Source organism: Melospiza melodia, unplaced genomic scaffold (genome assembly GCF_035770615.1).
Source record: "Melospiza melodia melodia isolate bMelMel2 unplaced genomic scaffold, bMelMel2.pri scaffold_45, whole genome shotgun sequence".
Classification (NCBI taxonomy): domain Eukaryota; kingdom Metazoa; phylum Chordata; class Aves; order Passeriformes; family Passerellidae; genus Melospiza; species Melospiza melodia.
In genome coordinates this window covers 3710103-3734992 of record NW_026948772.1, presented here as the reverse complement: position 1 = coordinate 3734992, position 24890 = coordinate 3710103, and the positions used below count along the sequence as shown (strand labels likewise).

The following is a 24890-nucleotide window of genomic DNA, read 5'->3' as shown; positions in this document are numbered from 1 at the left end:
GATATTGGGGTTGTGAAACTATTGTGACAAGCAATAGATGGAAACCACAACAGCCTGATAAGTCCCTGCAAATTAAGTATGCTCCCCACAGCTGTCTCGAACCAAAATTTGATATGGATGGGTATGTTATTTTGCCCCAAGGCGGGAAACAGCACACCTGCACAGGCTATATAATGACAATCCTGCAGCCGAGCCATGATGGCTGGGCCATGGACAAAGTGTGGACAACGTTTGTTTATCTCTCTCGCCACATCTGGGTGAACATACAAATTATCAGATTCCTACCTCCAATATCCCAATCAGTCGGACCCAATCCGATTCTTGCAATGAGTAGACCCAGGAAGGGGATCGCAGCTAACGGTAGTTCTAGCCACAAAACACAGATGCTAAAACTAACCTCCTCCCCATCCGATCTCTTAGCCAAACCAACCCTCTCCAATCCATTCTTAAGCGTGTTAAATGCTTTCTTCTTATCGTTAAACCAATCCAACCCAAACATCACAAAGTCAGGCTGGTTATGCTATGATGCACAACCCCCTTTTTACGAAGGTGTTGCCCTCAATCTCCCATTCATCTTCTCAAAGTCAGACAATCCACGCCAATGCAGATGGGACGCCCCCTGGAGAGGCATAACCCTAAGTCAGGTTACGGGCCTAGGCAAATGCTTTGGCAATGCAACCTTGGCAAAGCAGATGGGCAACATCTGCCGGGAATTCATCAAACTTAAGGGAGGGAAGTTCCAGTGGGTGATCCCAGCTGCATTGGGAATGTGGGTCTGTCAACAATCCGGGGTAAGCCCATGTGTACCCCTTGACAAATTCGATCATTCTACTGACTTTTGTGTCCAAGTTTTAATTGTCCCCAGAGTCCTGTATCACCAGGAAGAAGAGGTGTACCGCTTGCTCGAGGAACCCGACCGGCTCCACAAACGAGAAGTGGTAACAGGCATCACCATCGCAATGCTCTCGGTTGAGGAGCTAGTGGCGCTGCCACAGGCATCTCGGCCCTTGCAACACAACATCAAGGACTGGCACAATGCAGATGACTGTCAATGAGGACTTGCAGAGGATTGAGAAATCCATTTCTTCCCTAGAAAATCCCTTTCCTCGCTCTCAGAGGTTGTCCTCCAAAACAGGCGAGGACTGGACCTTTTGTTCATGCAGCAAGGAGGCCTGTGTGCCCCCTTGAAAGAGGAATGCTGCTTTTATGCAGACCACACCGGTGTCGTGAGAGACTCCATGGCCGAACTGAGAAACTGGCTAAACCTAAGAAAAATGGACAGAGAAGCTCAACAGGGCTGGTTCGAGTCGTGGTTCAACCGGTCCCCATGGCTCACCACCCTGATTTCTACCCTAACAGGCCCACTCGCTATAATCTTACTAACCCTAATCTTTGGGCCTTGCATATTAAATAAACTGGTGCTATTCGTTAAAAAGCATTTAGAAACGGTTAACATTATGTTTGTCGAGCGCCGACAATTACTTAAGGCGTGCCAGTTACTAACACACAATTTTATACTAATTTTACTAACTCATGAAATTTTGTAACCTCTACATTTTATAACTTTATACTATTTTTACTAATCATGAGGGAGGGGGGAAATGTGGAGAGTTAGGGATCTGTGTGGGGAAGAAATCGGGCTGTATGGTCAGTCAGGACATTCTCCCCCCTGCAGTCAGACCTTTGCTCCGTACCTGGCCACACCCGGCCGGACGTGGGCAGAAGGAAATGACACTGACTGCCCAAGCTATAAAAACCCTTGTGACCCCTCAATAAATGCCATTTGCTGTCCACCACGTTGGTGTCAGGAGCATATGGACCGAGTGACCCTGGGGTTAGGGCAACCGTGCCGCACTAAGAACCAGGTCGCCACGCCTTCAGAAGGCAACAGGGTCAATGTGCTTTTCTTTCTTATGGGAAAAAGCACCTTTCACATCCAGGCACCCATGACTAAAGTTGGGAATCCACCTCCAGAATTCCCTATATCCAAGGATTTCTCCCACACAAAAGCTGCCAGGAGAGACAGGTCTGGCTGGCCTTGGTTTCTGAAGAGCTGTTTCTCATCTGCCTTTGAAACACTGGGGCTCTGTACTTTCCATCTTACTGAAAAGAACTCTTCTTCCTATCCTGGTGCCCATGGCTAAATCTGAGATTCCACCTTCAAAATTCCCTATATCGAAGAGTTTCCCCCAGATGAAAGGTGCCAGGAGAGAAAGGTCTGGCTGAGTTGGCCTCTCAGGAGCCTTCTCTCTCTGCTTCTGCCTCTGAAACACTTGGGCTCTGTGCTTTCCTTCCTGTGGAAAAACCATCCTAGATATCATAGATATTTGCAGAAATGGCCAAATTGGGATTCCACCTGCAAAATCCCCTATATCCAAGGGCTGCTTTCAGACCAAAGCTGCCAGGACAGAGAGCTCTGGCTGGCCTTGGCCTCTGATGGCCGCCTTTCATCTGGCCCTGAAACACCAGTGTTCCGTGCTTTCCTTCCTATGGAAAAGAACTGTCCTTCTTCTCCAGACATCAATGTCCAAAACTGGTATTGCACCTCTAAAATTCCCTATATCCAGAGATTGCTCCCAGACAAAATCTGCCAGCATCATCTAATCTGGCTGCCCTTGGCCTCTGGTGGCTTCCCCTCATCTGCCCCTGGAACACTGAGGCTTGGTTGTTTCCTTCCTATGGACACCACTGGGACACTGTGAGGACCTGGTGGAACCATGGAGACCATTGTGACACTCTGGGATACCATGGTGACACCGTGGGGCCTCATGGAACCAAGAGACCACCATGGCTCTGTGGGGCCTCATGGAACCATGGAGACCATTAGGACCCTTCAGGGCCTCATGTAACCACGGGGCCATTGTGACACCTCAGGGCCTCATGGAAGCAACGGAGCCACTGGGACATTGTGGGGCCTCATAGAACCAGGGGAACATGGAACAACTCTGGCTGATTTGGCCTCCCAGGGGCCAGGGTGTGGCAGATCTTGGAATGTCAAGGGCTGCCTCTCATCTGCCCATGAAACACTGGGGCTCCATGCTTTCCTTCCTATGGAAAGAACTGTCTGTCTTTTATGAGCCCCATGGACAAAATTGGTATTCCTCATTTATAATTTCCTGTATGCAAGGGTATTCGCAGAAGAAAAACCTGCCAGATCTGCCTGGCCTGGGCTTCTGGTGGTCACATCTCATCTTCCTTGGAAGCACCAGGGTTCTGTGCCTGCCTTCCTATGGAAAAGAACTGGCCTTGTCCAGGGGCCATGGCAAAAATTGGAATTTTGTTGCCAAAATTCCATCTATCCCAGGATTGCTCCCAGACAAAAGCTGGCCGGATAGACAGCTCTGCCTGGTGTTGGCCTCTGGTGATATTCTAAGACTATGAGCAGAATGTTTTCATCTGAAAACACCTTGGAGAGAGCAGAAAGATCTCCCAGGCTGGGATTTGCAGGCCTCAAGAACATACTCATATATGGAGGCTGATGTGGCAGGACTCACCTGTGAAGAGACTGAGGATAGAACAGCAGTGTCCTGGAAGGGCTGGAAGGGTGGATTAGGAAAGAGTTGAGCTTTTTCTCCATAATGGGAAACAGCCAGATAGAGAAATTATACCACAAATGCAGAAGGAGAGACCAAAACTGGATATGAGGAGATGAGAATTTCCCTCCCAGGGCAGGGCTGTGGTGCAACACATCCCCCAGAAGGAGCCTGGGTCAGCCCCAGGCTTTGTGTGGGCAGGCAGAGGCAGGCAGGAGGCAGAGCTGTCAGCAAAGGAAGGGCCCAGCCAGGTGGGGCAGCCGGGGGATGCCGACAGCCTGCAGGGACAGAGGCACAGGGCAGGGACACTGTGGGACAGCCTGGGATGCCCAGGGCACAGGGATGGGCCGCAGCTGCAAGACAGCCCTGCCAGAGCCACCTTGGGCAGCACTTTGGCCATGGCTGCTGGCCCTGGGCCTGAGGCAGGAGCAGGAGACAAGTGACCCTTGCAGGGCTGGGGCCTCATTGCCTCCTTGTCCCTGCTCAGCAGCCTGGCAGGGGCCACCCCATGCTCCTGCCCTTGCCATTGCACATCCCCACATGCCAGTGCCCATCCCGGGAAGAGCCCTGAGCAAGGAGGGAGGGACAGGATGTGCCTGGCCAGGGGCTGGGCTCAGGCCTTGGCCCTTTGCATTCCTCAAACACATCCAGGTTTGCTCAGCACCAGAGACACCTGTGCCTTGTTTGTCCCCAGCTATCACCACTGCCTCCAGTGTTCTGCTCTAAGTGGATCCTGGGGACACTTTCCCAGTCGTGTCTCTCCACAGAACCCATTAAAACTTTTTTTAAGTTCAGTGTTTCGATTTAACTTTGAGTTCTTGAGAAATTTTTGAATGCTCTCTCAGGGACTGAGTCTGATGTCAAAAACACCCAAGCCCCACAAGGCTCATTAAAGTCCTTGTGCTGTGTCTGTGCTGCTGAGCTTTAAAGGAACAGCTCTTTCCAGGACCAGCTCCTCTGCCAACCCAGCAGGGCTGAGGGCTCTGCCTGAAGGCACTGATGGGACAGGAGCCAGGCAGAGACAGGCTGAAGGCAATCAGGATTTGGAAGAGATTGAGCTGAGACTTCACTTGGGGAAAGATCTTCACAGCCCTGTGCATGGTGAGTGTGTGGGTGCAGGGCAATGTCCCCTGTGCTCCTGGAGGGATCTCCTGAAGGCAGCACACCCCACAGCCTGGAGGATGTGTCAGGAGGACTCTCCCAGTTTCTCTGTGGCACAGAAGGAGCAGGAGGAGGATGTGCTGTAGAGTGGAGCTGCCCTGGGCACCGTCAGAGGGACAGAGCAGGACGGCTCCTGCTGCCAGGGACGGCTGCAGGGGGTGAAGCTGGGGCTGCAGCCAGGGCTGCCCAGGGCTGTCCTGCAGAGCAGCTCCTGCAGCCCTCAGGGCTCTTGGCCAGCCCAGGGCATATGCCACCTACCAGGGGCAGCTCTCAGCCTGCCTGGCAGCTCCCCATGGATGCTGCAGGGGAGAAGTTGGAGGTGGAAGGAGCCATCCCCATCAGGGCAGATTCCTCCTGCTCTGGAGATGGTGCTTCATGGCCAGGGCTGCTCTCAGCTTTCTCCTAAAGGGAAGGGAAAGGGGCTGTCAGCTTTGGGTGTGTCACTGAGACTCCTGCACTCTCACCCTGGGCATCAGCAGATGGGCCTCAGATCTCCCTCAGAAAGTGCCTCCTCACCCTCCTCTCCCTACAGACAGCAGCAGCAGCACCTTGGCTTGCAGCATCTCTGTTTGTCTGCCCTGCCCTTAAGGCCCTGCTCCCAGGGAGATGCCCCTGGGCAGTGCCCTGTGCTGGGAGGGGTCTGCAGGGCAGAGCTGAGCCCCCAGGGCTGGGCTGGGCTCTGGCAGCACTGGCAGGGACAGGGCTTGGATAGAGAGAAACAGCTCCCTGTAGACACAACTCGAGGCAGCAGAGAGCCAGACCAACCCTTGGCATCCCTCACTGTCCAGCTGTGTAGGGAAAGAGAGAAGGGCTTAGAGAAATTGACTTTTAAACTGGAGTCTTTAAAAACTCAACTTCTTTTTCAAGCTCAGTTTATGTTGGATCACCCTGAACTAGAGGGAGGTGGAATGGGCAAAGTGCACCTGTGTGGGGACCAGCAGGCCTGACTGCAATGGGGCAGAGGGAGCCCTGTTTTCCCTGTGGGCTTCCCCAGGGTTCAGGCTGAGAGCAGTGCTTAAGATGAATCAGTAAATCAGGAGCATAAACCCAAGCTCAAGAATAAACATATTGAGTGAAGTTTCCCCACAGGTAGAGAAGTAGCTTTGAGAGAATTCCTAAAATAACTCTTTAGGGTTTATTCTAAGAGCTCGGTCTCAGCTTTCCAATGTCTTGTTTCTACAGTCCACAATGCCCAGAGTTAAGGAATGTCCAACAGCAGCTCCATCAGGCACTTCCTCCTGCTGGCATTGGCAGACACGCGGCAGCTGCAGCTCCTGCACTTCTGCCTCTTGCTGGGCATCTCCCTGGCTGCCCTCCTGGGCAACGGCCTCATCATCAGCGCCGTAGCCTGCAGCCACCATCTGCACACACCCATGTTCTTCTTCCTGCTCAACCTGGCCCTCACTGACCTGGGCATGATCTGCACCACTGTCCCCAAAGCCATGCACAATTCCCTCTGGGACACCAGGACTATTTCCTACACTGGATGTGCTGCACAGGTGTTTTTCTTTGCCTTTTTCATTGCATCAGAATTTGCATTTCTGACCATCATGTGCTATGACCGCTACGTGTCCATCTGCAAACCCCTGCACTACGGGACCCTCCTGGGCAGCAGAGCTTGTGCCCACATGGCAGCAGCTGCCTGGGCCAGTGCCTTTCTCAATGCTGTGCTGCACACAGCCAATACATTTTCCCTGCCCCTGTGCCACGGCAATGACCTGGGCCAGTTCTTCTGTGAAATCCCCCAGATCCTCAAGCTCTCATGCTCACACTCCAGCTTAAGGGAAGTTGGGCTTCTTGCGGTCACTTTCTGTTTAGGTTTTGGTTGTTTTGTGTTCATAGTTTTCTCCTATGTGCAGATATTCAGGGCTGTGCTGAGGATCCCCTCCGAGCAGGGACGGCACAAAGCCTTTTCCACCTGCCTCCCTCACCTGGCTGTGGTCTCCCTGTTCCTCAGCACTGACACATTTGCTCACCTGAAGCCCCCCTCCATGTCCTCTCCATCCCTGGATGTGGCAGTGTCCGTTCTGTACTCGGTGGTGTCTCCAGCCCTGAACCCCCTCATCTACAGCCTGAGGAACCAGCAGCTCAAGGAATCTCTCAGGAAAGCTGTGACTGGATGCTTTTCAGCCTTTTTGTTGTCCCATAAGAGCCCTCACAGTGCTTTGCATTGGGAGCCCCAAAGGAGCTGGAAACACACCCCTGCTTTGGCTCCTGCTGTCTCTCAGCATTCTCCCTCTGTTAAGGGGCTGCAAGTGGGTCAGATCCTGGGAAGGGCCAGCAGGCCAGAGACCCAAATTAACCAAAGAGATATTCCAGACTGTGTGGCCCCAGTTCTGGTATAAAAGCTAAGGAAGGAGGAAGAATAGGGGGCATTTCCTATTTACAGTGTTTGTCTTCTTGATAAACCACTCCAACTGCTGAAGTTCTGCTTCCTAGGAAGTGGCTAAACATCACTTGCTGACAGAAGAAGAGATTGAAATTATTGGGGTTTTTCCTCATTGCTGGTGCCTGTAAAAACTTCCCCTTTTGCTATAGAAAACTGCCTTATCTCAGTCCACAATTTGTCCCCATAACATTTTCTTTCCACTGTGCAGCCAAGGAGGGGAATGCTAGAGTGGCTTGGTAGGCACATGGACTCCAGCAGAGGTAACCCACCAGAACAAGCCACAGAAGGCCTGCTTTCTTCTGTCAGCAGCTCTCAGTGCATATCATGAGAGGCCAAGTCTCCCCTTAAGTATATTTTAAATTTTTTTCTGCTTCTGATTCTATACAATAAAAGAAATGCTCTTATCCACCCCCTTCAATTTCATTATCCCTCCTACTTGTGTGACTCAGAGAAATTGTGTAAGAAGGGAGTCTCACATTGTGTTTAGGTGAAATAAATGAATATGCAACCACTTTGTAAAAAATTTTATACTATTCTTATCACAGCAGGAATGAACAGAAATGGGCACAGCTTTATGGCTGCCCCAGCTTTGGCATGGGCCCTGGGCCTGGAGCAGGAGCAGCTCTTGAGGGCCCCAAGGCCAGAGCTCTTGTGCTGCCCTGGGCCGATGGGATGGCAGCAGGGGCTGCAGAGCTCTCAGCATCTCCAGCAGAGGAGAGCAGGGCAGCCAGGGAGCCTCCTTTGGCCTTGGCCAAGCACCTTCCCTCATAGCTGGGGCTGAGTCCTGTGGCAGCTGCAGCTGCTGCTGTGCCCTTGCCAGGGGCTGAGGCCGTGGGCCCAGTGCCCAGAGCAGCCTGGCCTGAGCAGAGCTGTGGGGCCAGAGCCGGCTGGGCTGGGGAGAGGCCCTGGGTGCTGCCCAGAGCTCAGGACAGCTGGCAGAGCTTGCAGGGAGCTGGGCTGGGCTCAGAGAGCCTGGCCCAGAAACCATCAGTGTCCATCTCAGCCTGGCTGAGCGTGCAGGGGCAGGACTCAGGCCAGGCCTTGTGGGACAGGGCCAGTGCCTGTGCAAGGCATTGCAAACAGGCAAGTGCCCCAGAGAGGAGGCTGCTCTGCGCCCTTGGTGGCATGGACAGAGCAGGGAGGGGGCCCAGGACATTTGTCAGCGCCAGCCTCTGTGCCCGGCCCTTGGCAGCCATGGCTGCTGAGCCCAGCTTTGGCCTGGGCTGAGTTTAGCTGTTGCCCAGCTCCATCCTCCTGCAGGGCTCAGGGCCTGTTCCTGGCCATGGCCAGCCCTGGCTGCCTCTCTGCTGGCCCAGAGGCCGGCAGAGCCCGGGGCAGGGCTGTCTGTGCAGCCCCACAGGTGCCAGGGGCTCTGCAGGAGCTGGCAGAGGCTGCCCAGCAGGGAGGCCATGGGGCACAGAGCCCCAAGGCTGCTGTGGGCACCACGGCACAGGGGCCGTTCCCAGCCGCAATGCTCCTGGCCTGGGCTGGGCCTGCACAGGGGCTGGGCCACCATGGCTGGGCCAGCACAGGGCCACAAAGGGGCCACGCAGCCGCTACCGGGGCTGACAGCAAGGCCAGGCACACACAAGCAATTGCTGAGCATGGCCCATGCTGGCCAGGCCTGACTGTGCCAAAGGCAGAGCTCAGCTGCCCCTGGGGGCCGCAGGAACATTCCAGAGCCCAAAGAGCCTCCATGACTGTGCTGGAGACCAAGGCTGCAGCAGGGAAATGCAGGGCTGCTGCGGGATGGGGAGGACATTGAATTCCAGCACACACCTCTGCTCTCTGACGATCCCAGCACCATGCTGGGCCCTGTTTCAGACTGGATCAGAGCAGATGTTGATGGGACAGGAGCCCTGCGGGGCTGTCAGGGCCCTGCAGCTTGCAAGGTGCTCTGCTCTCCCTCAGGTGCTCTTGGAGAGATGCAATCCCAGCTGGGCACCTCAGGGCACAAGTGGCACTGCCTGTTCATAGGCACACAGCTGATGTCTGCCTGGAAAGGGGCACAGGTTTTAATACCTGTTAGTTTCATCATATACAGGCACAACTTTATCATCTGGGTCATTTGAGTACTGTTAAGAAACGGCAAAGTTTTCCCACCAAGAACAGGGTTTTCCTGGAGGTGTACAGATGGCAGGAGAAGAAATACTGATCTTGCTTTCTACTGGTGTCACCAGTATTCATTCTATTATATAAATCTCTCTTTTCCATTTGGGGTTTCAAGCTCTCCTATTGAAATGGCCATGTCTAAGGACATCTCTTCACTAGACGAGCTGGATATTTATGCTTCCCATTGCTCCCAGATTTCCTCCTCCAGATGCTCTCTGGTCATGCCTCTCAACTGACTGGCTTCATGCTTTGAGCTGCAGGAAGTTGCCCAGTCATTCCAAAGTGCAAATAAATAATCAACATCTTTATGGTGTTTATATCTATCACAGAACTGCCTTTTCTTATGTCTTTGTCTAAAACTGTTCCTGTACAGAAATCCCTTACGGATGATGGACATATCAGATGCTGCTGGGACATCATGGAGAACTCTGTTTGCTGCAATGTTAAACTGTATCCTGTTCAAATTGTGTTTTTTGGCAAGAAACCCTTCTGTGCCCCTGAATGTCACCAGTTCCTGAGCCCAAAGGACACAAACCTGATAAGTTGTGGTTCCCACTGCAGGGGCTCTGCACAGGAGAGCTCTTCATCCCCTTTCTCTCTTTTCCTCCCTCTGGGCATGGAGGGAGCTCCTGACTTCAGCGTGGGACTCGTGTATGCAAAGAGCAAATCTGGACAGAATTGGGGCAGGAAGAGTTTGGGGGGACCTTGGGATCTGTGCTGGGCACAGAAGGTGTTTTCCATTGCGCTGAGACTGTCTGCTGTGGAAAGTGGATTTAATATCCAGCAGAGGAATGACTTTTGCATTTGATGGAGCTGTGCCTTCCCTTGGCTTTGTTGGCTGACAAGAAATGAACAGCCCTCTGTGTCTCGGGCAGCTCCTTCTCCAAGGAAAGCAGGTGGGAGTTGGAGCCAAGGAGCTGAAAGCTGCAGGTGCAGCCTGGGCTGCAGGGAGCTCAGATTGGCACAAGGGTGCTCTGAGTGCCAGGGCTTGGATGGGGGAAATGGTGGGGTGGGGGCAGGGACAGAGTCTGATTGATTGTCAGCCTTGAAGGGTCTTGACTTTCATATCTATTCAAACTGCATGAGGAGGTCCTTGGATTCAGTGTCAGCTGGAGATAGCACGTATCAATAAATTGACAGGGAAAAAACTCTTAAATTTGGCCTAAGTAATCTTTTCTCACTGTCTTTTTAGATAGAATCGATTCACCTTGAAAAGACTCCTGGAATTCATCTAATTAACCACAAAAGATTTGAAAATTAAAATCAAATTATTCCCAGAGGCTTGGCTTGTTCAGCTGTTCTGAATGTTAATGAACCCTGGGACACGGAATTCCTGCACTGAAGAGGTGAAGGCTGAACAAGCCCCTGGAGCAGTGAAATTCAGCAGCAGCCTCCAAGGTGCTGAGGATGTCAGTAGCCCCACTGAGACCATCCCTGCCCAGAGACCGTGGGGGAATGGGCAGACAAGGAGAGCGTCCCTGGGGCTGGGGCAGCACAACTCAGAGGCAGCAGCAGCTCCAGCTGGGAAATGGAGTGTGGAATGTGGCTGGGAAAGCCCTGCCTGGGCTGGGCCAAGCAGGACAGACAAGCCCTGACTCCCATCCCCCAAAAAACTCTCTCAAGGAGACATTTAAAAGGAATTACAATTGTTTGTGTCCTCTGAGTAGGATGTACTGGAGAACTACCAGCAAGAGATTTTCAGGACCCCAAAACAACAAAACAGACTTTGCTGGTAACTTCACAAAATGAGAGAAATTTTAGCAACTGGTTTAAAACGACATTCAATCAACACAGAACACTTCTTAAAGCACTGACTTGGCCCATTCAACTTCACAAACTCTAAGCTATTTGAATTTTACATTACTCAAATTTACAAAAGGACAGAAATAGAAGGAAATGACAGAAAGAGGGAAAGGCAAAAAAATACAGAGGAGCACAAACAGAGGTAACAACTCCTGGATTCCAGCACATTTCAGATGGAAATTCCAAGAGGAAGTAGGGCCAAGATATGTGCTTGCCTTGTGGTCAGCCTTAAATACCCCTTGGTTTCCCTGGGCCCTTCCCCCAGGTGGGCCTTGGGCTCATTTGGTCCCTCAGGAGCTGGGCTGGGGCTGCAGAGGTGGCTGTGGAGCATTGCCTGTGCTGTGCCAGGGACTGGCAGACACTGCTGGGCTGGGATAGAGGCTCTGGGGGGATTGGGGTTCCAGGGCACAGCAGCATTGCAGTTCCAGGGCAGGGCAAGGCTGGACCTGCCCCTTCCTCCCCTGTGCAAAAATGTTTTGAGCCAACAATCTCCTCCAGTCTCTCACAACAGGGAATGTTGGAGGTGAAATCCCAATTCTGTCCTTGGATGCCTGGAGGAGAAGGACAGTTCTATTCCACAGGAAGGAAAACGCAGGGCTCCAGTGTTTGGAAGGCAGCTGAGAGCCTCACAAGGCCAAGGCCTGTCAGACCTTCCAATAAGGGCAGATTTTGTCTGGGAGCATTTTTGAACTGAAGGAATTTTGGAGGTGGAAGGCCAGTCTTGGCCATGGGCACCTGAAGAAGCAGGACAGTTCTTTCCACAGGAAGGAAAGCATGGAGCCTTCCCCAGTATTTTGGGGACAGATGGGAAGTGACCCTCATGAAACCACTGGCAGCTAGACTTTTCCTGGCAATATTCCTATTGGAACAATCTCTGGATATAGGGAAATTTGGAGGTGAAATCCCAATTCAGGCAATGGGTGCCTGGCGGAAAATAAGAGTTCTTTTTCATTGGGAAGGAAAGCACAGAGTACCAGTGTTTCAGAAGCAGATGACAAGAGAGTCCTAATGTTCCAAAGTCAGCTGGACCAGTCAGGTGGCCCCGGGGAGGCCAAACCAGCAAGACCTGTTCCATCTTCCCATGGTTTTGTGGGGCCCCACAGGGTCACAATGGTGCCTTGGATCCATGAGGCCCCACAGTGCCACATGGCTTTGCAAGGGTTCCTCAGGGGTGAAGAGATAGACGAGAATCTTGGCTTCATGATCAGAAGGCTGGATTTATTAATTCATGATATATAATACATTATGACTATGCTAAAAGGAATAGAGAGAAAAGTTCAGAAGCTGCTAAGCTAAGAAAAGAATAGGAACAGCAATAAACAAGAGAGCTCTCTGTTAATCTGTCCCAGAGAGCTTGGTCCTGGTTGGCCCTTAATTGTAAACATGGAACGTGGGCCAATCATAGGTGTACCTGCTACATTCCACAGCAGCAGATAACAATTGCTTGCATTCTTCTTCTGCGTCCTCAGCTTCCCAGAAGAGGAAAAATCCCAAAGAAAGGATTTTTATGAAAAAATGTCAGTGACATATTGGTGTCTTGTTTCCATGGGGTCTAGCAGTGTCACAATGTCCCCTCGTCTCCACAAGGCACTGAAGTCGCACAATGGTCCCACTGATTCCATGAGGCCTTGCAGTGTCACAGTGGTCTCCATGGCTCCCCAGGCCCCACAATGTCACGTGACTCCTCTGTTCCACAAGGCCTGCAATGTCTCAATGGACCTTTGTACCCTGGGTGTTTGCAGTGTCACAATGGTCTCCATTGGCTCCACAGTGTCACAATGGACCATTGATGACACGAGGACATGCAATGTCACACTGGACCTTTGGTTCCAGGCAGCCCTGCAGTGTCACAAAGGCCTCTTGTTTTCACGAGGCCCCACAGTACCACAATGGTGCTCTTGGTTCTCTGGTGACCTCCAGGGTCCCAGTGGTCTCACTGGTTCCATGAGGCCTCACAGTGACACAATGCTTTAGTTATTCCATGGGGCCTCAAAGTGTCACAATGGTCTCCATGATTCCATGGTGCCCCTCGGTGTCACAATGGTTTCCTTCATTCCATGAGGCTGTAAAGTGTCCTAATGATCTCTCCACGGTTCCATGAGGCCCTGCAATGTCACAGTTTGGACCCTTGGCTCCGTGGAGTCTTGCAGTGTCACTATGGCCCATCGGTTCCATGACACCCCAAAGTGTCATAATGGTCTCCACAGTTTGAGGACTCCCCGCATTGCCACAATGGACCCTTGGTTTGATGGTGTCTCGCAGTGTCACAATGAACCCTACATTCCATGGAGCCACACAGTGTCAGGACAGTCCCCTTGGTTCCATGAGGCCCAGCAATGTCACAGTGCTCTCTATGATTCCATGAGGCCCCACAGTGTCACAATGGTCCCTTGGTCTCACAGGGCCCCGCAGTGTCACAATGGTCCCTTGGTTCCATGGGCCCTGCGCTGCTGCATTCCCCCTCCCCTTCTCAGGCCGCCCTGCCAGCTGAGAAATGCTCCTTGGGCCTCGGCCTTGGCCAACAGCCCCTGGGCTCAGCTCCTCTGCAGCTCATCACAAACACTGTCTGCTCCAGGCATTGGTGCTGCCCAACCAGCTCCTGGTTTCTGCAGGAGCAGCCCTGGGAGGTGTTTTTTTTCCCTCTGTGGCACAACATCCCTGTTCTCACACTGCCAAAGAAAGCTGTTGGTGCCAATTGCGGCCAGGATGAGCCATTGCTAGGACTGAAGCCCCTCCTTGGGGCCCTACAAACAGCGCTCCAAAAGGAGCCCTTGGAGGTCTCCTGGGCCAGCCACTCCCTCTGAGTGGGGCCTCTCCCAGCCGGGAACTCTCCCATTTGCTGCACTCAGGGATCCCCAACAACGACGGAGCCTGGGCCGATCCCCCCACTCCTCCAGCTCGACCCTTCTCCCGCTGGGGAGATGCCAAAGGATCCACAGGGAGCATTGCCTGCCCTCAGGGGAATTGCTCCTGGGTGCCTTGCACTGACTCTTTGTGTCTGTGTGCACACAGGAGTGCCTGTGCTGGAGAAATGTGGCAGAAATGCTGCTCTCTGAGGGGCTTGAGTGCCTTGGATAGCTGAGCCAGTCAGGCCTGTAAGTGAGGTTAAGTCATGAGGTCTAAGCTAAGTCAAATGCTTCTAAGAATTGTTCCTTTGCTAGGTATGTTAAATATAACTTATAAGCTAAGTTGAATATTGTTAAGTTTTATTCCTCTGTTAAATTTCTAATATAGGTTTTAAGTTAGGTTAAATACTGTTAAGTGCTGTTCTTTTGTAAATTGTGCAGTTGACTGTATCAGTTAAAATTAAGGTATGAGATAAGTGCTGTTAAGTTTGAGCTCTGTTAAGCTTTTAGGCCACATTCCTTTTATCCTTGCCCTCACTGTCCTTGTGTCTCTCACACACACACAGGGACTGTTCTCGGTTCATTTCTGGTTTTATTGTCTGGATTTGGTTTGGTTTTGTTGTTGCTTTGTTGCCTTGGTGTGCCTGAAATGTCCCCTCAGGAGCAGAGTGACTCTTGCCAAGGAACTTTGTGTAGCTTGAAATAAACAGGGCCAGGAGACTTCTTCTCCTTTTTAATGCCTTTATTAAAAGTGATCAGCTCAGGATTGGGCAGCTCAGCGGGGCTTCAGTCCCCGTCCTCTCCCAGGGCGACTCAGAGGAGGAGGACGACATGCGCAGCTTTGTCCACCAGGGGCAGAGCTGGGGGTCCGGTCCTTGTGGGAGCCTTTAGGGCATCAACACCCTCCGATGCTGGATTGGTCTCAGTCTCACTTCCTCCCAGACCCGGCCCGGGGGCTCTCAAACACAGGGTGAGGAACAACGAAGGTTTTCAGCATCTCTGCAGGCCCAGCACTCCGCTCCTCTCATCCAGACATCACTCCAATCTCTCAACTCTTAGCTGGCTCATTGTTTTTGGGATTTTCTCAGTGCATTCGGAGCAGGGGTCCCACACAGCATGCTGGTCCTTGGAGTATTTTGCACATCCCTCTCCTCCAAAGTCTCTTCTCCTGGCTGTTCGGGAGGTCCCCACCCTTCACCGTCTCAGAGCAGGGCCATTACCTCGCCCCAGCCTGGGCTTTCACTGATACAGAAACAACCATTAACAACAGCGACCCGTAACTACCATAACACAGGCAGAACCCCAGCAGCAACAGTGGTAACCTTTTTCTCACAGAAAAAATCAACAGAATTTTTGTTCATAACAGTCTCCCCTCTTTCTCTTTGATCGAGCCTAAATTTTAAGCTCTCATCAACTTACAATTTTTGATTCGTGGGTTTCCTATTTAATTTCTTGAATTGACTGTAAATTTCTTGTGCACTTTGGTAATCACGGTTACTTAACTTTGTCATTTTCCTTGGTTTCTTTAGGTTGGTCTGCACGGCAAATGCTGTTTTAGTGAAACAGATAAATAAGTACAGTAAAAAGAGCAATCCTCCAAGTATACACACAGTGACAAAAACTACTCTTTTCCACACATCCTTTTTGAAAATCTCTGGGTTCTCCCACCAACTGGAATCAAGTGTTTTGGGTCCAAAAATGAGAAATTTGCAACAAAAAAAAAAAGGGGGGGGGGGGAATTTGGGTCCAAAAAAGGGAAATTTGGGTTCAAAAAGTGGAGAATTTGGAGCCAAGAATGGAGAATTTGGGCTGAAAATGGGAGAATTTGGGTCCAAAAGAGGGAAATTTGTACCAAAAAAGGAGAATTCGGGTCTAAAAGGGGAATTTGGGTGCTCAGGTGGGAAGATTTTACTCAAAAAGGGAAATCTGGACTGAAAAAAGGGAAATTTTGGGCTCAAAAAGGAGAATTTGGGTCTAAAAGGGGAATTTGGGTGCTCAGGTGAGAAGTCTGGATCTAAAAAAGGGAAATTTTAGTCTACAAAAGGGAAAAATTGGACCAAAGAAGGGGAATTTGGGGCCAAAAAGGGAAATTGGGGACTGAAAAAGGAGAATTTGTGTCAAGGAAGGGAAAGTTTGGGACTAAAAATGGGAATTTGGGTGCTCAGGTGGGAAGTTTGGGGTCAAAAACAGGAATGTTGGGGATTTTGGAGAATTTGGGGAATTTGGTGTGTCCTGAGGGGGGATTTGGGGGAGTTTGAGGCATTTTGGGGAAGTTTGGGTTTCCTGAGAGGAGAATTTTGGGGGAATTTGGGGGGAATTCATGGGAATTTGGGTGTCCAGAGGGGGGAATTTGAGGGAATTTGGGAGGGTTTTGGGGGAATTTGAGGGACTTTGGGTGTCCTGAGGGGGATTTTGGGGGAGTTTGGATGTCTTGAGGGGAGAATTTGGGGAAGAATTTGGGGCATTTTGGGAGAACTTGGGGGATTTGGGGCATCCTGAAGGAGAATTTTGGGGGGAATTTGAGGGAATTTGGGTGTCCTAAGGGGTTTTTAGTGGGATTCAGGTTGTCCTGAGGAGGGAATTTGGAAAATTTTGGGGAAATTGGGGGAATTTTAGGGAAATTTGGTGGAGTTTATGGGAATTTGGGGGATTTGGGGGGGAATTTGGGCATCCTGAGGGGGAAATTTGGGGCATTTTTGGGGAGATTGGGTGTTCTGAGGGAGAATTTGGGCAATTTTGGATGTTCTGAGGGGGAGTTTGGGGGGAATTTGGGGACTTTGGGGATTTTGAGGGATTTTAGGTGTCCTGAGGGGGGGATTTGGGAGAATTTGGGGGTTCTGAGAGGGAATTTTGGGGTATTTGAGAGTAATTTGGGGGATTTTTGTTGTCCTGATGGGGGAATTTGGGTTATTTTGGGGAATTTGGGGGATTTTGGGTTTCCTGAGGGGGAATTTTGGGGGAATTTGGGCATCCTGAGGGGGGAATTTGTGGAAGTTTGGGAGGAATTTGGGGATTTTGGGTGTTCTGAGGGGGAATTTGAGGGATTTGGGAGAATTTAGGTGTTCTGAGAGGGAATTTTGGGGGATTTTGGAGGATTTGGGTGTCCAGAGGGGGGAATTTGGGGATTTTGGGGGAAATTGAGACATTGTGGGTGTCCTGAGCGTGGATTTTCGAGGCAATTTGGGGGAAATCTGGGGAGTTTTTGGTTTCCTGAGGGGGAATTTGAGGGATTTTGGGGGGAATTTATGGGAATTTGGGTGTCCTGATGGGAAATATGGGGATTTTGGGGGAATTTGGGGGAATTTGGGTGTCCTGATGGGAAATTTGGGGCATTTTGGGGGAATTTGTGGGATTTTGAGTGTCCTGAGGTGGCAGTTTTGGGATTTTGGAGGAATTTTGGGGTGTCCTGAGGGGGGAATTTGGCGGGAAATTTCGGGTGTCCTGAGGAGAGGAATTTGGGGGGGGGGAATTTTAAAGATTTTGGGGGGATTTGGGGGGAGTTTGCTTGTCCTGAGGGGGGGATTTGGGATAATATGTGGAATTTTGTGGGATTTTTTAGGATTCTGTGTGATTTTCCCCTCAGAAAGTGTCCCCGGCCGGGCTCCCCACACGCTCGGCCCACCCCGCCCGCTTCTCCCCCGATGACAAATTCTCGCGGCACCGCCTGGCCCTGAAACGGAGATTCAGGGTCCTGCCCACCCAGTGGGGCCGGGCCCTGCTCTGAGGGACCCCAAAAACCCCCAAAAACCCAAAATCTCCCCAAAAACCCCCGGTGGAGGAGATGGAGCTCAGTCAAACGCGCTGAGCTGAATTCGATGGGAGGGAGGGTTTTAAACAGGGGGAAATTGCGAATATTAAAGGATTTGGGAGCTCAGAGGTGTCTGAGTGTTGGTGGTCAAAGAAATTTGGGGTTTTTTCTTTGTTTTGGGGAGGTTTTTGGGGTGTGGGAGGCAATTATCGGCGATCTGTGAGGGGGGGGGTGATTGGAGTTGGAGGCGCGGATATAATGGCGATCTATGGGGCACGGGGCATGATGGGAGTTGTATGCGCGGGTATAATAGGGATCTATGGAGCGTGAGGGATGATGGGAGTTGTATGCACGAATATAATTGGGCTCTATGGGGCGCAGGTGATGATGGGAGTTGTATGGACGGATATAATAGGGATCTAGGGGCGCAGAGGATGATGGGAGTTGGAGGCGTGGGTATAATGAGCTCTATGGAGCACGGGGCATGATGGGAGTTGGAGGCCTGTGTATAAGGCGGCTCTAATGAGCGCGGGGGATGATGGGAGATGTAGGCGAGGGTATGATAGAGCCCTATGGAGGCCTGTGTATAATGGGGCTCAACGGGGCGCGAGGAATGATGGGAGTTGTATGCACGGGTATAATAGAGCTCTATAGGGCTCAGGGGATGATGGGAGTTGTATGCACGGATACAGTAGGGATTGATGGGGCGCGGAGGATGATGGGAGATATAGGCGCTGCTTTATTAGAGCCCCGGTGCATCACAGGAGATGAAGGCTTTGTTTAATGAGGCCGCGGGGCATCATGGGGGATAGAGGCCCTGCTTTAATGGTGCTTAATGGCGCCGCGGGGCACGATGGGAGCTGTAGTCCCAGAACTGCCTGTGACGAGCGCTCGAGGATCCGGGAGGGCACTTGAGAGGACCCTGTGGCCTCGGGACGCCCTTGGAGGGCACGTGGGGGGGCTCAGAGAGGTCTCCGTGGGGCGCGGGACGTGAACGGGAGTGTCAGGGCCGGACCTCGGCCATGAGGGGGCTCTGTGGCCGCGGGGGATGACGGGAGATGTAGGCCCGAAAGCGGCCCTCGGAGGCCTCTGCGTGCCCTGGGGCGTTTGGGGGTCCCAGGAGGCATTTGAGGGTCCCGGGTGAGCTCTGGAGGGCAGCCGGGGGTCCCGCAGGGTCTGGGGGCGCCAGTGGGGCACGGGAAGGCGATAACGGGCGCTGTGGGGAGCGCGGGGCATGACGGGAGATGTAAGCCCAGTACCATTAGGGTCTATTGGTGCGCGGGGCATGACGGGAGCTGTAGGCCCGGCTCCATTAGGGTCTATTGGGCCGCCGGGCATGACGGGAGCTGTAGGCCCGGCTCCATTAGGCGTCTATAGGGTTGCGGTGCATGATGGGAGTTGAAGGCTAAAAGTTTCTAAAATTGCACCGCCACCAGGCCCTGCCCCCAGGTCGTGTTCCCGGGCGCTGATTGGTCTCAGCAAGTGACGGGCGGGAGCGTCAGCCAATGGCAGGCGGTGGAGGCGGGAACAGCCCCCTTAACCCTCCAGTGCCTCTCAGTCCATCCCAGTATCGCTCCCAGTACATCCCAGTTTGCCCCAGTGCCTCCCAGTATCTCCCAGTCCATCCCAGTCCCTCCCAGTTTATCCCAGTATCACTTCCAGTATGTCCGAGTTTGCCCTAGTCCCCTCCCAGTATGTCGCAGTCCCTCCCAGTCCGTCCCAGTATGCCCCAGTTTGTCCCAGTCCCTCCCCTGCCCCTCCTCAGCTCTGCCCCCGCCCCTTCTATGACCACGCCCCTTCTTTCCTTGGCCACGTCTTTTGTTTTCTTGGCCCCGCCCCCTCCCAGTTACCCCCCCCACCCCCTCAATTTCCAGTTTTAGCGGCTGCTCTGGGAAGGTGCGTGGGGCCCCAGTTCATCCCAGTAACTCCCAATTCATCCCAGTAACTCCCAGTAACTCCCAGTCCTTCCCAGTAACTTCGCAGTAACTCTCAGTAACTTCCCAGTAACTCCCAGTACCTCCCCAGTTCATCCCAGTAATTCCCAGTAACCCCCCCAGTGCTCCCCAGTCCATACCAGTAACTCCCAGTCTATCCCAGTCCCCACCAGTTTGTCCCAGTTTGTTCCAGTCCCACCCTGCTCAGGAATCCCAGTGACTCACCTGGCCCCAGTCCCCTCCCAGTATAACCCAGTTCCCTCCCAGTCCATCCCAGTCCCCTCCCAGTTTGTCCCAGTTTCCCTCCTGCCCCCCCCCCCAGTTTGTCCCAATCCCTTCCCAGTTCCCCTCAGTCCCTCCCGGTTTGTCCCAGTTCCCTCCCAGTATCCCCCAGTTTGTCCCAGTCTGTCCCATGCCCTCCTCCCAGTATCCCTCAATTCCCTCCCAGTGCACCCCCAGTCCCTCCCAGTCCTTCCCAGTATAAACCAGTATCTGCCAGTCCTCTCCCAGTCCCTCCCAGTATAAACCAGTCCTTCCCAGTCCCTCCCAGTTTGTCATAATCTCCTCCCAGTATCCCTCAATCCCCTCCCAGTCCCTCCCAGTCTGTCCCAGTCCCTCCCAGTTTGTCCCTCCAGTTCCCCCTTCATCCATTCCCAGTTCCCTCCAGTCCCTCCCAGTATCCTTCCAGTCTGTCCCAGTTCCCTCCCAGTATATCCCAGTCCATCCCAATTCTCCCCCAGTTGCCCCAATTCCCTCCCAGTTCCCTCCCATTTTGTCCCAGTAACCCCAAAACCATCCCAGTTCCCTCCCAGTATGACCCAGTGCCGTCCCAGTCCACTCCAGTCCCTCCCAGTCCATCCCAGTCCATCCCGGTCCCCTCCCAGTATGACCCAGTCCCTTCCAGTGCCCTCCTAGTATAAACCAGTCCCCTCCCAGTTTGTCCCAATACCCTCCCAGTATAACCCAGTCACTCCCAGTCCATCCCAGTCCCTCCCAGTTTATCCCAGTCCCTCCCAGTATAACACAATCACTCCCAATTCTCCCTCAGTCCCCTCCCAGTTCCCCTCAGTCCCTCCCAGTTTGTCCCAGTTCCCCTCCCAGTATCCCCCAGTTTGTCCCAGTCTGTCCCATTCCCTCCTCCCAGTATCCCTCAATTCCCTCCCAGTCCCTTCCAGTATAAACCAGTATCCGCCAGTCTGTCCCAGTTCCCTCCCAGTCCATCCCAATTTATCCCAGTTCATCCCAGTCCATCCCAGTCTCTCCCAGTCCCTCCCAGTTTGTCCCAGTCCCTCCCAGTCCCTCCCAGTCCGTCCCAGTTCCCTCAAAGGTCACAGAATGGAGAGAGAGCGGCTGCGGGCACTGGTGATACCGGGAGGGACAAACTGGGAGGGACTGGGATGAACTGGGAGGGACTGGGAGGGAACTGAGGGAGAATTGGGGGGGACTGGGAGATACTGGTTTATACTGGGAGGGGGCTGGGACAAACTGGGAGGGACTGGTTTATACTGGGAGGGAACTGGAGGGATCTGGGTCATACTGGGAGGGACTGGGACAAACTGGGGATACTGGTTTATACTGGGAGGGAGGGTCCGTACTGGTCCATATTGGTTTATACTGGTTTATACTGCTCCATACTGGTCTATACTGGTCCGTACTGGTCCGTACTGGTCCGTACTGGTTTCTGACCCCTCCCCTCGCCCCCAGGTGCCTCCAGTCCGTTCCAGTACAGTGAGTGACAAACTGGGACAAACTGGGACAAACTGGGACAAACTAGGAGGGCCCCAAAGTGTCCCAAAATGTCTCCAAATGTCCCCAAAATGTCTCCAAATGTCCCTGAAATGTCCCAAAATGGCCCCAAATGTCCCTAGATGTCCCCAAGATGTCCCCAGGTGTCCCCAGAGTGTCCCCAGATGTGTCACAGGTGTCCCCAGCTGTCCCCAGAATGTCCCAAAATGTCCCCGAGGTATCCTCAAAGTGTCTCCAAGTGTCCCCAAGGAGGCCCTGTGTGTCCCCAAAGTCTCCCCAGGTGTCCCCAAGGTGTCCCCAGGTGCCCCCAGGTGTCTCTAAAGTGTCCCCAGGTGTGTCTCATTTGTCCCCAGCTGTCCCCAGGTGCCCCCCCAGGTGTCCCCAAGGTGTCCCCGTGTGTCCCCAGACCGGTGTCACCTGCGCGTCAGTGGCCTCGTGGTGGCCACGGTCCTGAGCGTGCTGGGGATCACTGTGCTGTTCAGTGAGTGACACCTGAGTGTCACTGTCATTGTCACCTGTGTCACCTGTGTGTCACTGTCACCTGTGTGTCACTGTCATTGTCACCTGTGTCACCTGTGTGTGCTGAGCCTGCTGGGGATCGCTGTGCTGTTCAGTGAGTGACATTGACATTGTCATTGTCATTGTCACCTGTGTGTCACCTGTCTGTCATTGTCACCTGTGTCACCTGTGTGTCACTGTCACCTGTGTGTCATTGTCACCTGTGTCATTGTCACCTGTGTCGCTTGTGTTTCACTGTCACCTGTGTGTCACTGTCACCTGTGTCAGTGTCACCTGTGTCACCTGTGTCACCTGTGTCACCTGTGTCACCTGTGTCAGTGTCACCTGTGTCACCTGTGTGTCATTGTCACCTATGTGTCATTGTCACTGTCACCTGTGTCACTGTCACCTGTGTGTCATTGTCACCTGTATGTCATTGTCACCTGTGTGTGCTGAGCGTGCTGGGGATCGCCGTCCTGTTCAGTGAGTGACATTGTCATTGTCACCTGTGTCACCTGTGTCATTGTCACCTGTGTCACTGTTACCTGTGTCACCTGTGTGTCATTGTCCTTGTCATTGTCATCTGTGTCACTGTCATTGTCCCCTGTGTCCCCTGTGTCCCCTGTGTTCCCTGTGTCACTGTCACTGTCATTGTCCCCTGTGTCCCCTGTGTCCCCTGTGTCCCTGTCCCCTGTGTCCCCGGTGTCCCCTGTGTCCCCTGTGTCCCCTGTGTCACTGTCCCCTGTGTCCCCGTTGTCCCCTCTGTGTCCCCTCAGGTGGGCAGTGCAAGTGCCGCAGCAAGGCCAGGTGGGACCTGGGGACATTAGGGACATTTGGGGACATTTGGGGACATTGGGGACATTGGGGACACTGGAGGGGATTTGGGGACATTGGGGGTTGGGGACACTTTGGGACATTTTGGGGACATTTGGGGACATTTGGGGACACTGAAGGGATTGGGGAAATTTGGGGACACTGGGGAGGATTTGGGGACATTTGGGGTCATTGGAAACATTGGGGACACTTTGGGGACACCAAGGGGACACTGAGGGGACAGTGCCACCCCTGACCCACTCCTCTCTCCACAGGAGCCTGAGATGTCCCCAAAGTGTCCCCAAAGTGTCCCCAAAATAGCCCCAAATGACCCCAAATGTCCCCCAAATGGCCCCAAATGTTCCCAAAATGTCCCAAAATGGCCCCAAATGGCCCCAAATGGCACCAAAATGTCCCTAAATGTCCCCAAGTTTCCCCAAAAGTCCCCAAATGTCCCCAACAAAGGCAATGAATAAAAATGGAAGAAAAAATCGGATTTTGGTCACTGGGGGAGGGGACACGGGGACAGCGGTGGCACCGGGAGGGGACATCGGGGCATTGGTGGCCGTGGGGACATCGGGGGATTGGTGGCCTTGGGGACACTGAGGCGATGGTGGCACCAGAAGAGGACACGAGAGCAGCGGTGACACTGAGGTGACAATGATGGCATTGGGGACAATGGGGAGATGGTGGCACCAGCAGGGAACACAAGTCCTTGGGTCATTGGTGGCCTTGGGGACATCAGGACAATGGTGGCACCAGGAGGGGACATCAAGGTGACAGTGGCTCTGGGGACATTGGGTCAGTGGTGGCCGTGGGGACATTGAGTGATGGTGGCCTTGGGGGCACTGGGGTGAGGGTGGCCTTGGGGACATCGGGTCATTGGTGGCCGTGGGGACATTGGGTAACTGGTGGCCGTGGGGACAGGGGGTGAGGGTGGCCCCAGGTCCTATCTGTGTCCGGTCCCCGATGTCCCCGCGTCCCTCAGGTGACCGAGCCCAGGGGACGTCCCCCGGTCCCGGCAGCTGCACGAGGCCGCGGTGGCACCGCTGTCCCCACGGTGTCCCCACGGTTTCCCCAGAATGTCCCCATCTCCACAAGATCATGGTGGCCACCATCCCCATGTCCCTCCAGATGCCACCATGTGTCCCCTGATGTCCCCAGAATGTCCCCAGCTCCATGGTGATGTGGTGGCCACCATCCCCACGTCCCTCCAGATGCCACCACCACGTGTCCCCTGATTCCCCTGATGTCTCCATCTCCACAAGATCATGGTGGCCACCGTCCCCACATCCCTCCAGATGCCACCAAGTGTCCCCTGATGTCCCCATCTCCACAAGATCATGGTGGCCACCATCCCCACATCCTTCCAGCCACCACCAAGTGTCCCCTGATGTCCCCATCTCCACAAGATCATGGTGGCCACCGTCCCCACATCCTTCCAGCCACCACCAAGTGTCCCCTGATGTCTCCATCTCCACAAGATCATGGTGGCCACCATCCCCACATCCCTCCAGATGCCACCAAGTGTCCCCTGATGTCCCCATCTCCACAAGATCATGGTGGCCACCATCCCCACATCCTTCCAGCCACCACCAAGTGTCCCCTGATGTCCCCATCTCCACAAGATCATGGTGGCCACCATCCCCACGTCCCTCCAGATGCCGCCACCACAGGTCCCCTAGGTGCCGATGTCCTCGGTGACGTGGGCATAGATCTGCGTGGCACCCCTGAAGCTGGTGGTGGCCATGGAGCCCTCTCAGCGCATCGCCTGGGTATGAGGTGGGACCATGGGTGGGTGGTGGGTGGTGAGGTCATGGGGTGGGTGGTGGGACCATGGGGTGGATGGAGGGTCAATGGGGTCATGAGATCAGTGGTGGGGCCATGGGTTGGGTTCATTGGGTTGGGTTGAGTTGGGTTGGGTTGGGTTGGGTTGGAGCCCTCCCAGCGCATCACCTGCACATCAGGGGGGTCATAAGATGGTGGTGGGACCATGGGATGGATGATGGGTCATGGGGTGGTGGTGGGACCATGGGGTGCTGGGTGGGTCATGGGGTGCTGATGGGACCATAGCATGGGTGATGGGTCATGGGATGGGTGGTGGGACCATGGGGTGGTTGGGTTGGGTTGGGTTGGGTTGAGTTGGGTTGGTTGAGTTGGCTTGAGTTGGGTTGGGTTGAGATGGGTTGGGTTGAGTTGAGTTGGGTTGGGTTGGGTTGAGTTGATTGGGTTGGTTGGGTTGAGTTGGGTTGGGTTGAGTTGATTGGGTTGGTTGGGTTGAGTTGGGTTGGGTTGGGTTAGGTTGGG

At 53.4% G+C, this 24890-nt stretch overlaps 1 protein-coding gene across 1 annotated transcript; it reads left to right on the top strand.

The window, feature by feature from the left end:
* Positions 1-6241: 6241 nt before the first annotated feature.
* On the top strand, positions 6242-24364 carry LOC134434658 (olfactory receptor 14J1-like; the record flags this gene model as incomplete). The annotated part of the gene is made up of 4 exons (XM_063183298.1): positions 6242-6815; positions 21231-21254; positions 21679-21743; positions 24299-24364. Coding segments are annotated over 4 exons (729 nt in total), but the record flags the coding sequence as incomplete, so codon positions are not given.
* Positions 24365-24890: the final 526 nt, after the last annotated feature.